The following is a 17,292-nucleotide window of genomic DNA, read 5'->3' on the forward strand; positions in this document are numbered from 1 at the left end:
TCATTGTCATCACAATCATACATTATAAGTTGGCTGCGACTCTGGTGGCCGCGGTAGTGGCAGTTAGCCGTGACTATCGGTTGACTAACCAATAAGATGATAACAGATGGAGTATGTATTTGTGTCCTTAACTTGTATTTAAGTGTCTAAACATAGTAACTACTTTTTATTTATTGCAAAGATATTTTTGTAAATAAGTGATGTCCTAAAAGATAAGAATGTCAATTTGTGAAATGACTTTGGAGAAGAAATGGTATGGTCGACGTCTACCAAAAATTGACGAGATGCACAACGGACATCGTCGGACAAAATTAGCTCGAAGTGGAGGAAGGCCACGCTGGTTATGTGTCGAATGTTGTGGCCTTATTCACTGTAGCCATGGCCAAAGGTGGAAGTTGATTTTAAACTCAGCGGTGTGTTAATAGTTGAAGAAGTGGAAAAATGTAGTACTGATCCATCTGTGAAAGGCGTTTGATAGTTCCCTGTATTATAGGATCGGCGTCATCGAGTATTTTCGGGCTGTTTGAGTATTCGAAGCAGAAGGGAGTAACTGCTGAAAGTGACCGTGGTTGGAGCTCTGAGTTGTTTTCAGGTTGAAGAGTGCTTCTTTTTTTCTCTGGGACATGGAAGATGAATCTTTGTTACTCCAAATGGGTTAAGGTTTTTTTTTTGTCAAAATAGATTTGGATTTTGGCTTACAGTTTGTGATTGATGAGTTATTTGTCTAATCTGTTTAAGGAGATATCTCTGTGTTGTTATTTTTATTGATGATGTTTTTTATTTTCAAATTTTTCATTTTCTTCTTTCATCTAGTTTTTTATTTATTTTTTTTTCAAAACTTCTTCTGTTAATTTAAAAAATTATGCTAAGTGTACATTAAAATCAGCTATCAAAATCCATTATCAGTATAAAATATATGTTAAAATATAAATACATATCAAAAATAAATTAAATCATATATGTTTTTATAAATAAATAAATTGATGGTTGATTTTAATGATTGTTTTTAGTGTACAAATAATATTTTTATAATTTAAATTCTACATATAATTCCTTTTACTTTTGTACAAATTTAATTGATTGTTTAGACTAAATACGCACTCTCAAAATTACCACCATGCCTCAATATTAGCCACATGCAATCAAATTTATTAGTCAATTCACTGCGTATTGCATCATTAAGATCAACTTGAAATAGTCACGCTAGCCACATAACACAACTAGGCACCATGACCACACCGTTTTATAATTTTTATCTATATATAGTAGAAGAACAGTCGTTATTCTTACATAAAATAATTAAATCAGAAAAAAAAATAAAATAAAAAGATCAGATTAATAAATAGTTGTTATAATATAGATAAATAATTATGGATTAATCTCTACATACAAGTGATTCTGCTATACAAGTTTTACAAGTTTTCTAATTGATATTACGCTCAAACGCGCTTCTAATAGATTTTTAATTTTTGAAAGGATTCCGTTTTCTTTTTTTAAATTTCTTACTTTCTCTTTCTCCTTCTTCGTTTATGTGCTTTTCTCTCTGTTCTCTTTCTTCGTTATTCTCGATTTTCATTGTTTTTTGACATCAAGCTCTGAAATCGTTTTTGAAATGTTTCATCTTCATCGTCATATTTCTCCTTGTTTTTCTTTTGATTTTGCAACATTATGTATTTTTTCTTCTTTATTTGATTTTTTCCTTCCAAAAAGAAGTATGAGATTATGAAATAAGAAAATGAAGAAGAAGCAGCAGAAGATGAGGAGAAAGAGGAAGAGTTTTGAATTTTGCATAAGGTGTACTTCAACGAATTTTGGGTGTATTTCTTAAATCCTTTGGGTATATTTCTGTAATCCTTTGGGTGTATTCCTATAACCGTTTGAGTGTATTTCTATAATCGTTTGGGTGTATTTTTGTAATCGTTTGGGTGTATTTCTAAAGTTCTATTATCTTCAAAACGATTTCAAAACTTGATTTCAGAAACCATGAAAATCGAAAAAAAACGAAACAAGAATACCAGTGATAAACGCAGGTAAAACAACAAATGAAAAGGTGGAGAGAGAATGCACAAAGGAGATCGAACAAATTTGGCAAGAAACTCGTTTTCATGGAGGAAGAAGAAGAAGAGTCGTTCATAATGTATGGTGAGTAGCGCGCTTTGGAAACAGGAAGTGGTTGAATAACGTGCGTGTATTTACTCTTAAATGTAGGAGTGTAATGCGCGTGTGTTTTGTTGGGCCTATGCCAACTTGTAAGACTTGTAAGCCAAAAAAATTTGTATGTGTAGCAGGTCTCAATAATTATACTCTATAAAAAATAATACTAGAATCTCTCTTATAAATATATTTTACATCAAATAATTTTAATAATGAAATTACTATTTTAGAGTAAAAAGACTTTATAGTCTACACATCATGTCTTAAAATGTAAACTTTTAAACTTGGCGTGAATCAAGGTAATCTAATAATGTTGTTCCTAATTTCTCCATCCCAAAAAACAAAAGGAAGAAATGCTATGCGGTGGCTAGTTTTATTTTTTAATTTAATTCAAATAATTGTGATTTGTATTATATCGATTCGAGTCTATTTCTTAATCAATCCGATTCAAACTATTATGATTTTGATTAGATTGATTCATATCTCAACCAAATTTTGAATTTTATAATTTAAAAAGTTTAATTATTAATTTTTTTCAAAAATAGAATTACATCTAATCCAAATTTTAATTTTTTAAAAATTTTGTAATTTTAAAATGTAAATTTTTTCCAAAATTGAATAAATATCTAATTCAAATCATAATATTTGAATTGAATTGGATTAAAACATAAGTTCAAATCAATTTTAAATCGTTTCAGTCAAATTTGATGAGATTGAAAATAAAATCAAACCTACACAATCCGAATACTTACAAATTGTATTGATTTTACCGTCTAAATCACAAATCAAACTTTAAACAACCGTGCTTATACTTATTTGCATACTTATTTCGTTTATTGTGATAATGAGAAAGATAACAAAGTGTAAAAATATAAATAATTTAGAAATTAAGTGTAAATACAGAATCTAATTTATTTATTTATTAAAAATTTCCCAAAACCTTGGTCCTGTAATGACTTTTTCATGACTCAAGTCACACCATGCAGTGTCATGGAACCATCGCTGTGCCCCTTGGAAGATATTGCGTCTATTGTAATTGTTACCATTCTTACTTAGGAGATTAATTATCTAATTTCATTGGTGATAATAAATGAATTTTCTTGATTTTTCTATCCTACCTTGGTTTACAATCTTACAAACTTCTCAATTAGGGTTTCCTGTTCTATCCACATTGAACTAAACGGGTGTAAGAACCGCCACTGAATTCATGGATATATGAACAACGTCATACAATCCAAATGGCAAATTCGTGTTCTCCATCAATGAATGTTATCACACATATCTTGGTATAACTTTGACCATAAGGTAAATTACATGTAAGGCTTTACACATGGTTGATTATAAATTCCTTTTATCATGGTTGTCATAATTTTCACAATGGATTTTCCATTTTTACTTCCAACCAACCCTAATGACTAGAGGATGTCAGGAATTTGAGGAAGCCGCTTTCACCAATCATCGTCGAGGCTCGCTTGGTGGAAACACATAACAGTACATATAAAAATGAAGAACGAGACAAGCTCAATGAGCATTGCTCCTGTCTCAATCATATGAGCATGCCTGAGGATTATAGGAATGGCTATACTCCCAACTGCGGATGCACCAGTTAAAAATTTAGCAGCATCTATCCAACTGCAATGTAATATCAGACATTATATGTCATACTTTGGAAACAAACTCAGATATGATATATCATATAAATGAGTAAACAGACATCCGTTGCAAAAGGCAGTGAAAATATAAATCAGAATAGCAAGTGCAAAAAGATATCTGACAATGTTCTATATAAAATCACAGCTTTTTCTGAATGCTTAAAGCCGACTGAGATACTTACCCCCCACCATCTCGGCTCATCAGAAAATGAGTGTTTCCACCACCAAAGAATAAGCAAGGCATAGGTACCAGCACATACATAAGAGCTGCAGATACAATGCTCTGGTCATTAACTTCTATTTTTTATTCCAGCTAATAAACAAGAAGTCCTGCTTATAGCTCTCTAACTCACCTGATAACATAGGCCACCAATTGCTGTATATTGCACACGCCTGCCACAGGAAATAAAGAGAAAATTGTTGAAATTTTAACAGTTGCGGTTCATACAACATGTAACATAAAAATAAAACATTAAAAACACATGCTATGTGAATACATAATGATCATCTTTTCTGTTCAACCAGATTTGTAGGCCAATTATTCCAACATAAAATCCCACTCAATCCACTCCAAATAGATTTGGTGTCTCCAAGTTTGCGTACAGATTAGTAGCTTAGTGCTCAAATTCATTACAATATTCCATCAATGCCATTTGGATGGATCAAAGTTATCAGATATAAATTTTGCTGAAATAAAATGTTCTCCTTTTCTAGCAAATTTGTTTAAAATAAAAACCAATAAAGCACAAATAACCCACCAGCAACACAGCATATGAAATTTAAAAATACCAAGGTTCAATTGTCCGTTGGAAGAGTCAATAACAGAGTGTTAGTTCTTGTAAAAATTGGTTTGATTAGATATGTATTCTCTAAATCCCCTTCATCATTTATTTATGAAGCGTTATTAGAATTTACAACCCTTCTAATTCTATCTCCTGGCTAATCAAACATCTAAACAATTGAAAGATTCTTTCCTCAACTTCCCACCGACCCACCCTATACTTTTGTGAATCAATTCTGTCTTTCCCATGTAAAAGACCTAACCATCTTTGATGTCAAGTGCGTTAAACATCAATATGAATATAACCAAGCTTGACTCAGAATGAGACAATGATTCAAAAACTCAAAAGTAATACAACTATGAAACTTTCTGCAAGCATGATGTCTATACTGCAGAACAAAAACCTTCTAGGCTCACCTGAAATACTTTTCAGGAAGACAGCATCACTTTTTAGAGTTTTATTTATGAAGTTTTCACCGAATATGCCAACAAGCATTACTGTTAGTGTGGTGGAATAAGTAGCAGAATACTTTTCTTAAAGATAGAAATATGTCCTGATCAAATATTTAGAATAATCCAACAACAAATAGAATACTCTTCAAAGCATAGTTGTTGACATCGAACCTAAACCGAGAAAATATATTTCTGAAAGTAAACAAAATGCCAGCAGTGAGCCACTACTAAGTTCACTATGAGCATTTAGTATAAGCACAAAAGATAGTCTCACTGTGGAAAGCATACCAGAATCTGTAGCAGAATGCTAGCTGAAAACATAAAAGCTAGCCCAGCAAGGCTGCACATGCAGAAAAAGAAATTAAAGTTAATTTGGTGCATTTTGCAAGGTATCATAAACAGAGATCATGGAATTTAGCTTTGAACTTACACTGGAAAGACAAGGAACAGAGTCCAAGAACACCAATTTTGTAAGATCAGATAAAATGAAAAAAAGTCAGTAACATAATTATAGAAAGTTTTCATGGAGGCAAAAAAAGCAAGCACAGAAGATAAGATTATGAAAAATTAGTAGAAACAACTACAGCATCATTTCAGCCAAAGCAATATCATCTCCAAGGTTACAACTTGAATGATAATTGACAAATAGACAATAATATAAGATGAGTCAGCTGGCACAACATTAAACTCTGCCTACATTATGCATTTGAAAGCCATTATAAAACTTCCTTGTGTGTTCATGCAAATGGATCAAGGACTAAATTTAACCAAGAGTTCAAAAAAATTTAAGATATATACCTCTAAATTATAAAACTCATTCTACATACCCCACTTCTCAAGCAATCACATTATTTTCAATAGAGTAAATTAGCAGTATGTTCCTTCCCAAAATGCCATTCCATTATTGGAGACAAGTACGATCCTACTAGTGCTTTAGCATCTGATAATTTGATTAATTTCTCCCCTGCAACCTTGCTTTATATTCTCAATTCTTACTTTCAAGCTCAAGCTCTAATCAATATTACAAATTATGTGCCATATCCGTGGTTTTCCACTGTATCAATGAAGTGCCTTTGACAATTAACATGAGTAACATAAATTTCCAGAATTTGGTCATAGCCTGGGCTAATTGAAATTGAAGTTGAAGCTAATGGATATTCCCCCTTTCTCGAAAAACAAACCTTTCGCCAAAGTTCTCTGTTCCTCGATCAATTTCATTAACCTAACAGAAAGATCACTCTTCTCTGACACTCTAAGTCTGTGTCATACCCCACAATTTTGCGAAAGAACGATGATCTGATACAGGAAATTATATTTCAAAACCCTAAACCGAGAATTAGCTTAATCCAGTAGTTGTAGAGAAACCGTATGCAACGATCGAAAGCGAAATTCGTGAGGGCAGTGAAAGTAAACGTGACCTAATAAAGAGGATCAAAGAGTTTAGAGTTGAAGCTAAAAAATTTGAGAAGACGTACCGTGTACCGTCATCGTCATGCTTCAGATTGGAGCTACCTTTTAACAATTTTTTGTACTCAACGCCGAAGATGGTTGCAAAGCTGAGTCTTTTGATCCCCCAATTTTAGCCCAGTTTTTGTAAAATAAATAATTTTTTTTTTTTGTTGGACGTGAGATAGGTGATAAATTTTAATATTGGAGTAGAGATTCAATTTCATTTTTATCTATTTTCACCAAGAATAAAGTATCTTTAGTCTAAAAAATAGACATTTTGGTTCTCAACTTTTTTATTTTAAGACAATACGATATTTTTTTAAAAAAATTTGTTAAACAATAAAAAAGATTAATTTTGTGTAAATTTTATTTCTAATTTATGGGTTGTTGTTGTTGTTATGTAATTATATTTTATCAAAATCGTTATCTCTTCTACTATCATCATCACAAATACAAATATCATTAACATTAATGTTATTTTATTTCATTTCTTGTTCGACGCTATTTTTTTTTTAAAAAAGTTTTCGTACTGCAATTACTTTTTTTTCTGTAACATTAGTTTCAGCAATGGTGTTTCTCCACTTAATTATCACCGGTGAAAGAATCTTTTAAAAATAAATTTATTAATAATTTTTGGGAGTTTAAAATTCTATGTATTATAAATAAAATCCCCACAAAACTTATTTTGTTATTATTTAATAAATTTTTTAACAAAGGGATCATATTGTCCTAAAATGAAAAGATTGAAGGGCGAAGTGTCCCTTTTTTTTTTTAGACGATGACCGGGTATAGAATGGTACAATTAGCCCTCAAAATTAAAGGGTCGAATTTTAGAAATCGGAAGGTCTAATTTTAAAAATTAGAGGGTCCGATTTTTGCTAGAAATTAGAGGGTCCAATTTCTATATCCCAAATTAACCATTACCACATTTGAGATTAACACCCAAACAACGAATTTTTTATTTTAATAAATAAAATAAATGTAATATTTACGAAAATAAATATTTTTTAGAGAATTTACCGATTTAAATTTCCTTGCCATATCTCATTTACACTGTAAACGAGATATATACGTATCATGCTGACGTGTCATATCTCGTTTACAGTGTAATCGAGATATGACCCCGTACGCGCCTATATATAGAAGTCGTTTATAGCTGACTTCCGGGCCCTAGTTTCACTTTGTTAACATCTTTCTCCCCTCTTTTAACCCTTTTTCACTATACCTTTAACCTAAGTGGTGATGGCGCGCTAAGTGGGGAATGACGGGGACATAAACAGGCTGAACGAGACGACACATTATGCTGGGGCGGCCGACTTCGAGGTTAGTTTCGTTATGGTAGTCATGAAGATCTGGAACGTTGGTATATGAGTTAGGAGTTAGGTATGCCGGCTTAATTTAGAACTCTATCTGCTTGTGCTAGGGGTATGACATAAATATAATTAGTTTGGAACCCTATTATTTTCGTGCTATGTTGTTAGTATTTATAAATTTAATGCCATTATAGTATAACACTGTTTACATTAATAAATTGACATTTTTATTTTATTAGAAATTTAAGACTTTATTTTGTTATATTATATATTTAATTTATAATAAAAGTAATAATAAAAATAATTAATCTTGAGATTTTGAGAGATAAATATTATGAAAAATAAAATTAATTTTTTAAAATGTTAAAAAATAATTTATAAGTTATAATTGATTTTATATAATTTAAATATTACTTTCGTTTGTCGTTATCCAGAGGCCTCGTCTCCTACTGCCTCGACAAGTGAGCCATACTTTACCTCCACCGGACGCTATCGTCCCGTATTTGGTTTAGGTTGGATTCGATGACACCGTGCCCCTCAGGGATTTTACTTTTGACAATTCCCTTATTTCGGCATTGGAGGAGCGATGGCGTCCAGAGACGCACACATTTAATCTCTCATGGGGTGAGGTCACTATCACTCTGCAAGATGTGGCGTACCACCTAGGTCTACGCGCACACGGTAACCCCGTCGGGGGTGCCTTCGTAACTTTGGTAAGTGGTACCATACGGAGACGTGGGAGTTGGTGGAGCAGCTCCTCGATGCCAGGCCTCCCGTGGCAGCACAGCAAGCGGCGCAGAGGAAGGAGTCGTTCACACTGAAACTTGTGTGGCTACGGGATCGTGTCCGCCAGATGCTCCAGACAGACGATCCTGAGACCCTCCGACAGTATGTCAGGTGTTTGACGTGTGAAAAATTACCGATTAAGAATTTTATATCGGAAATCAGCGTTGCAAGTACAGTTCTTAACCGATGAAAATTCCGCATATCAATTTAAAAGGGGTTTGCACAAATTAAGAATAAAATACTGAGAGTAGAAATCCTAGGTCATCTCCCAATGAGTTGCTAAGAGAGTGCAAATTATTGATTAGGGGTTTTCCGAGAAATTTTGGAGTGAGGAATGGTAAAAATAAATGATTATAAATTAAAGTAATGAAAATTAACAAGAGGTTTTATGCAATTGAAATAAAAAGACTTAGCTAGGAGAAGATTAATCGAAAGTACTAACCTTGTTGGAATTCCCAAGATTAATAGTAATAGGTTGTTGTTTCTACTTAGTTAACCCTTACCAAATAAAGGAAAGTCAAGTAGTTGAGCTAACTCTGGTTCACAAGTCCTAGTCCTCTCCCTTGGGAAGGATTAACGTTAGTGACTAGAGAGTCAGCCAACAACTTTCAATTACTACTTAACTCTTGTGTCCTCCAACTCAAGGGTCTCCTATTAATCAACTCCAAAATCAAGTTGGAAGACTACTCCATTAACATATTTTCGCATACATGTAAAGGGAGTAGAAAGAAGACATGATAATTGGAATGGATTGAAATAATCAAGCAAATAAAGAAATTAAATAGAAAAATACTTTTGCATTAATAAATTCCAAAATTAAAGATATCCGTATGTAACTCTGAATAGGGTAAATGGGAAATAAAAGAGTAAGGAAATAGGAAACAAACTAGAATGATAAAGACTTCAGCGGAGGTAGTACTCTTCTCAATATCCAACTCAAAAGCATAAAACTAGAAATCTCTGAATATGAAGAACCCTAGAGGAAGTAGTAAGTTCTCTCCAAGATTCATGAAACTAAAAATTAAAACTAAAAACTAATGAATGAGAATGTGTGAATGTGTGTTGAGTCTCTACTGTCCCCTGGCTCTAGTCTGCATTTCTGGACAGAAAACTGGATCCAAACTCAGCCCAAAATTGCCCCCAGTATTTTCTGCGAATTTTGCACATGGTGCATGTCACGCGTACGCGTCAAGTACGCGTCCGCGTCGATATGGAATGCGCCAAATTGCACGCACGCGTGATGCATGCGTGCGCGTCGATTCTCGCTGGTCATCTCCTTTGTTTCTTGTGTTACTTCCATTTTTGCAAGCTTCCTTTCCATCCTCTAAGTCATTCCTGCCCTATAAAGCCTGAAAACACTTAACACACAGATCACAACATCGAATGGTATAAAAAGAAATTAAAAATACATAATTTAAGGGCTTAGGAAGCAAGTTTTCAACCATATAATAAAATTGGGAAGGATTTGTAAAAACCATGCAAATTGTATGAATAAGTATGCAAAGAATTGATAAAGACCACTCAATTTAGCACAAGATAAACCATAAAATAGTGGTTTATCAGTCTCCCCATACTTAAACATTAGCATGTCCTCATGCTAAGCTCAAGGAGATTAAAAGAGTGAATGGGAGAAAGTAAGACTCATGCAATGCAACCTATGTAAATGAATGCAACTATATGCTAGGATGTTTCTACCTACTTAGTTAAAAGTAAACAAGTCCTCCAAAACAAACATAAATCAGATTCTACTAATTCAAATCACACAATAATAGGCAAGTAAACTTGTAAGAAGATAGCTCATGAAAGCCAGGAACATAGAATCAAGCCTTGAACCCTCACTGGAAAAGTATATGCACTCTAATCACTCAGGTGTTTATGGTTAATCCACTCTAATCTCTTCTAATATGCTCTCTAAAACTTTTCTCTTCATCTAACCAATCAACAAATATCTAGTGTACAAATGCAAACATCATAAGGTTTTTTCAATGTTGTAATGGGGCTAAGGTAAGGGTGAGGATATATGTATGGCCAAGTGAGCTATGAATTGAATTTTTGACTAACCTAAGTTCTCACATAACACACACACACACACACACACACACACTCTATATACTTCTAAACTCTGTCTAGCTACGCAAAATCTCACTTTTGTATTTATCACATACTAATGTATCTAAATTTTCTTTTATTTCATTTCATATGCATTGATCTTTTTATTGAACTTAGCATTAGGGTGATTTTATTCCCCTTTATGATATTTTTTTATATATGAAAGCATAATAAATCAAAGCATATGGTTTACACATTCTCATCAACCACAGTTCCCACAATTTCCCACACTTAATTGACACACAATCTCTATCTTAAGATAACCAACGATTCAATTGGGGTAATTAATTATTTTTCCACTTAAGGCTAGTGATGTGGTAACATAAAGAACAAATGGGGGTTAAAAAGGCTCAAAATGGCAAACAAATGTAGACGAAATGGTAGGCTATTTGGGATAAGTGAGCTAATAACAAATGATGGCCTCAATCATATGTATGCATGAATATACACTAAACAATGGACATATAGAATGGAACAAACCATAAATTGCAATCATAGAAAAGAAAATACACAAGAATAAAATCATGATTAAATAATGTAACCATATAATTAGGCTCAAAATCTCACAGGTTGTGTGTTCTTAGCTATCAACCATGTTCCAAATTACAATCTTCAGACAAGTTTAACAAAAATTTTTAATTTGAATTAGTGAAATGCTCTAAACAGGGTCTTGAGGAGAAACTCATTATTTCAACCAAGCAGAACATACAGGCAAGCAATTATTATCATGCAATCTATCCTATCTAACAAAAGAGAAATGACATATTGGTGTTAAGAGAGAGAGAGGTTACCTCCGGAAGTCAGGTACTGACCTCTCCACACTTAAGGCTTGATACGGTCCTCTGTGCCATCAGTAAGGAGCAAGGTGGGGCTAGTAGCATCACCTCCAGTGTCGGGGTCGTCATGGCTTCCGGTGCTGGTAGGTGAAGTGGAGTCCAGGGTATCCTTCTCTTCTGGAGGTGGGTGAGTACCAACAATGAGCTCTTTCAGATAGGTGTATCGGCGCTTATCGTGGCGCTCCAGTCGCTCCATCTGCTGGTCTTGCCAGTCTAACCTCTGCAGGATCTGAAGGAACATCTGAGTAGTAGATGGTGCATGAGGGGTGGGTGATGGCAGGGCGGAAGTAGGAGGAGTGTCTACAAATGGGCCGGGATGTCAGCTAGCAGAGGGGACTGATGGTCTGATATACTTTTCATTCGGTACATACTGATCAGCCTGGGGAAGCTTGGCTTTAGTGTTCCCAGCCCTATAGGAGACTCCAACTGTTGAGACAAGATCCGAAACCAAAGCGGAAAAGGGTAGGTTACCCGCAATCTGTACGTGTCCCATGGCCTACCGAATGTGCCTTGGTAAATTGAGAGGCTGCTCTTTGAGAATGCACCAGATGAGGACAGCCATGTCGGCAGTGAAGGTGGACTTGTGAGAGCTCGAAAATACATAGTGGGACATAATCTGTGCCCACACGTGAGCCTCCAAGGTAAGTGCGGGAGCTGAGATGCTCTTAGGTCGAGTCCAATGTTTCCCATAGATCCAAGTGCTGCCCGGTTATGCTATAACTCCAAGGACGCTATCCCAGTTAAATTGGTATGTCTGTCGCTTGAGAGAGGCCTCTTGATAAGCATCCAATCCCTCTGGGCCAGGTGGAAGATCTAATGCACTCTAAATGGCCCCCTCGGAGATAGGGACTTGCTTTTGACGAACATAAACATACTGTAGGGTAGGCAAGTGAAAGTTGGAGTAGAATTCAACTACCCATGAAAGATTGGCCTGCCGCGGATGCCTCCTCAAGAATCCCCACTGTCTCCTTTTGATACGGGGCTCCACAAAATCAATAAGGTGTGTTGGAAGAATAAGTAGGTGCTCATTATTGTAGTTTTTGTCAGCCAGAATAGGGAACATCTGCTCATAGTAACGGTTAGTGAACCGCGCAGAGTCCCTAGCAGGAAAAGCTTTCTCTGCTTCATCAACCTTGATGAGTCTCTTTATCCGCTTTGTGGGCGGCTTGATGCTTGTAGAAGGTTGTGCCTTAGCCACGGTTCTTTTAGTGCCTTGCCTTGCCAGTGTCTTGTTAGTAGCCTTCTCCTTTCCTCTCTTGGTACCCATCCTAAGGAAGAAAGAAAGAGGAAGAAAGGTAAATATAGATAGCTAGAACCGGAAGGAAGAAATTCCAAGTGAAATAAATGCCTAAGGAAATAAATAATGTCCTGAGCGCATGGTAGCTACTGCATGCAGGTAGGATATCAATGAAGATCAAAGTGGCATATCATACAACTAGATGCAAGAGGGATAATGGCACGCAAGTAAGAGGCATGAGAAGCATAGCTCAAGCATCAAGTTCAATAAAAAGTATCACATGGAAGAAAAGAATGAGCATTGGTATGATGACAATTGTGAATGATATACTCAATACATGTGGATTGCAAGAGTTATGAAAAGAGGCATTAAAGTAGAAAGAATAAGGTAGAAAAGAGTTTAAAATGCCTTGTTGGCTTTATCATAAACACTTGGTGTTCAAGTTAAAATAGGAAAAAATAATTGATCCAATTGTATATAAGATCCATAATAAAATGTCAATTGTCAAATTACTTCTCATAATATCCACAAACTCAAAGATAATAAAATAATACCCAAATAAAGATCCAACACCAACATAAAAATGCATGAGAAAAGAAAGAAAAAAGAAATCATAAATAACTAAGCTAAAATAAAATTGAGAAGAAGAAAAGAAAGCAAAAATTAGATGCAATAAATGAAAAAAGAATGAAATAGTAGAGGGGAGGAATAAAAGAAACCTGAGGAGGGGAGAGATAGGAAGGAAGGAGGGTGAAAGAAGAAAGAAGAAAGAAGAAAGAATTAGGAAAGAAAGAAAATCAGGATTTGGGAGGGGGGAATTGAAATCTGGCGGCGCACTAGGTCTAAGTGAGGCGGCACAGGCGACGCGCATGCGTACAGCACGCGTATGCGTGCATTGAGTAAAAAGGAAGGACACGTAAGCGTCAAGTGCGCGGACGCGTGCCTCAGGTTGTGCCATTGGCGCGAGTCCAGCCCCGCGCTTGCACAACTCTCTATTTGTGTTGTGTTGGGCCAAGGTTGCATGCATGGATGGTCATGGGTGGAAAAGGACGCGCACGCGTCATGGACGCGTACGCGTGGGTGAAGTGGTGCCTCTAGCACAGTACCAACCCCAGACCAGCACAACTCCCTAGTCAAACATGGTTTAACGCCGATTACCTTATGCACGTGGGTGATAAACCCCCATTTGTAGGGTTTATCTTGTATTGATTTTAGGATATTTTAATACCTTTTACCCACATTTATTCAATGAATTAGCATGGTTTTGTGATTTTCCCTTAATTTGTGCTTAAGTGTGAAAACATGTTTTTTAGACCTTAAATTAGTTAATTTCAATTCACCTTTGATTCTACTAGATGCCTTGACTTGTTTGTTAAGTGATTTCAGGTTGAAAGGGCTAGGGAAGAATCAAAGGAGTGAGAGGAAAGCATACAAAGTGGAGAAGATCATGAAAAGCCAAAGAACTGAATTCGCCCATGGACGCGCGCACGCACCAGGCGCTTACGCGCACCTTGCGAAATGGCCCATGGACGCGTACGCATGTTGTGCGTGTACGTGTCGGTGCTGATATATGATTTTTTAAGTGAATTCGCAACCAACGAATTTTGAGGAGTTGTGGGGCCCAATCCCAACCAACTTTGGCGCCAGAAATGCTATTTAAAGCCAAGGATTGAAGAGCAAAGGGGACTTTTAATCATTTTTACACATTAGGATTAGTTTAGAAGTAGTTCTAGAGAGAGAAGCTCTCACTTCTCTCTAGGATTAGGATTAGGATTAGGTTTAGTTCTTAGATCTAGATTTAGATTCATGCTTTCTTCTACTTCTACCTTTCAATTCTTGTTGTTACATCCATCTTCCTCTATTCTTTTGTTGTAATTTCCTCTATGTTGCTTCTATATTTTGTTGTAGATCTACTCTTGTCTCTTCTATTTTCTTTCAATTCAATTAGAGGTAATTCATAATAATTGTGTTTCCTTTGATTGTTGCTGTTAATTCATTGCAATAATTGTTGTTAGATTTCGTTCTTGTTGTCAATTTGCTTTACTTTTCTTTCATGCCTCCTAAGTGTTTGATAAAATGCTTGGTTGGATTTCAGTGCAGATTTTGTTCCTCTTGGCCTAGGTAGAGTAATTAGTGACTCTTGAGTTATCTAATTCCTTTGTTGATTGATAATTAGAGATTGCTAATTGATTTGAATGCCTCTAAAGCTAGTCTTTCCTTTAGAAGTTGATTAGGACTTGAGGAACCAAATTGATTCATCCACTTGACTTTCCTCCATGGTTAGAGGTTAACTAAGTGATAGCAATGAACAATTTGTGATCACAATTAAGGAGGATAACTAGGATGGGACTTCTAGTTCTCATACCTTACCAAGAGCTTTATTAGCTGTTAGTTTATTTTCTTTGCCATTTATATTCCTTGTCTAAAATCCCAAAACCTCAAACATACTCAATAACCAATAACAAGACACTTCATTGTAATTCCTAGGGAGAACGACCCAAGGTTTGAATACTTCGGTTTATAAATTTTAGGGGTTTGTTTTAGTGACAAACAAATTTTTGTATGAAAGGATTCTTTGTTGGTTTAGAAACTATACTTGCAATGAGAATTCATTTGTGAATTCTAAACCGTCAAAAATCCAATCATCAAAATGGCACCATTGCCGGGGAATTGCAATGGTGTTATGTTATTGGTTATTGTACATATGTGAATAGTGTGAATATCTTGCTTTTTGCCTTAATTGCTAGTTGTAGAATTTTATTTCTCTTGTTTTCTATTAGCTTTTGATTTTATTTTCTCTTTTTACCATGAATTCTCATTTTGGCTATGAGTGTGATTACAACTATGTTGTAGGTGATGAGAACTTCAATGAGAATGTGTATCAATGATGGGATAATCAAAGGTGGGAGGAGCCATATGCATATGATCAATCCTCATGGCAACAACCTCCACCAATGCACTATGAAAAAGAGCCATTCTATGATGCATACTAATCCAATGGCTATGGTGAATCTCCTTGTGACTTTCAAGAACCACCACCATGTGCCCATGAGTCATACCCTCAACATGAACCATACTCACAAGCCCCTTCTTACCAACCACCTCCATATGACCCTACTCCTTATCAACTGTACCAACCACCTTTTGAGCCATATGAACCACATATTGAACCACCACCATTCCAACATCAACACTTTCAAGAGCCACCCCCTCCATGTTATTACCAAGATAAACCACCTCCAATATATGAAAATTTCCAACCACAAGATGAATACTACTTTCCACCATAACCTCCCATGGAAGAATACTCATGTCCTTCAATCCAAGAGCCATATGATCCCTATCATGATATCCAAGCGGAACAAGAGTCAAGGGGATCGTCTCAAAGAAGCATTGGATCAATTTCAAGCAACCATGGAGTGTGTTGTGCAACAAGTGGAAAGAATGGAAAACATTGAACCACCACAACTCTACCAAGAAGAACTACCTTTCTACTATGAACCCTTCCCCCAAAATGATGAACCCTTCCACCCACCCCAATCCCTAATGCATGAAACCCTTAGTGTTCTTGTTCAAGGGCAAGAAGAGATAAAAAGGGATGTGCAAAATTTCATGGCCATCTTGGATGCGGTAACAAATCAATTAGCCTCCCAATGCTTGAACACTCAAGGAACTCCCATGGCTACATGTGGAGAATCAAATGAAGAACATAGCATGAAGGAGAGATTGGAAACTCCGGTGGGAAATGAGGGAAGTTGCTTTGTGTTGGAACAATTGGAGGAAGCTAGGATTATCGAAGAAAAGGAAGAAATGGTTGAAGACTTAGGAGATGCGAAACCTCCATGGGAACCTAGAGTTGAAAAAGACCCCTCCAAGAAGATTGAAATTGATTTTGAGGAGGGATGTGCACAACCTCCAAGGCATATTCCATATGAAAACTTGGATGGGATAGAACAAGAATTGAGTTCCCATGGCAATGAAGAGCAAGCATCAAATTCTAGTGGTGGTAGATCCTTTGAACTTGAATAACCTTCTCCCGGTGCATTTGAAAATATTGTGGAGGTAAACTTCTTTCACCCTCTGGTGCACAAAATTGTGATCATCAATGGCGCCATCAACATGGTACGCAAAATTGTAATCTCAACTCTTTATCACAACTTCGCACAACTAACCAGCAAGTGCACTGGGTCGTCCAAGTAATAAACCTTACGCGAGTAAGGGTCGATCCCACGGAGATTGTTGGTATGAAGCAAGCTATGGTCATCTTGTAAATCTCAGTCAGGCATAATCAAATGGTTATGGATGATTTATGAATAAAGCATAAAGATAAAGATAGAGATACTTATGTAATTCATTGGTAAGAATTTCAGATAAGCATATGGAGATGCTTTGTCCCTTCCGTCTCTCTGCTTTCCTACTGTCTTCATCTAATCCTTCTTACTCCTTTCTATGGCAAGCTGTATGTTGGGCATCACCGTTGTCAGTGGCTACAATCCCGTCCTCTCAGTGAAAATGTTCAACG

The 17,292-nt window shown here is 35.8% G+C and overlaps 1 protein-coding gene across 2 annotated transcripts; it reads right to left on the reverse strand.

Annotated features, from left to right (window-relative positions):
• Window positions 1-3,294: 3,294 nt before the first annotated feature.
• Window positions 3,295-6,647, reverse strand: LOC107494019 (vacuolar protein sorting-associated protein 55 homolog). 2 transcript variants are annotated; one of them, XM_016115054.3, is made up of 5 exons: window positions 6,516-6,647; window positions 5,329-5,380; window positions 4,160-4,199; window positions 3,989-4,073; window positions 3,295-3,786 (listed from the first exon to the last, which is right to left on the reverse strand). In XM_016115054.3, exons 2-5 carry the CDS (start codon window positions 5,359-5,361, stop codon window positions 3,603-3,605), a joined length of 342 nt encoding a protein of 113 aa, XP_015970540.1. In that variant the 5' UTR covers window positions 5,362-5,380; window positions 6,516-6,647; the 3' UTR covers window positions 3,295-3,602. The 2 variants fall into 2 exon arrangements, with proteins under 2 accessions (XP_015970540.1, XP_015970539.1); XM_016115053.3 differs by lacking the exon at window positions 6,516-6,647 and adding an exon at window positions 5,471-6,474.
• Between the last annotated feature and the right edge of the window lie 10,645 nt (window positions 6,648-17,292).

The sequence above is a fragment of the Arachis duranensis genome, chromosome 6, assembly GCF_000817695.3.
Source record: "Arachis duranensis cultivar V14167 chromosome 6, aradu.V14167.gnm2.J7QH, whole genome shotgun sequence".
NCBI lineage: Eukaryota > Viridiplantae > Streptophyta > Magnoliopsida > Fabales > Fabaceae > Arachis > Arachis duranensis.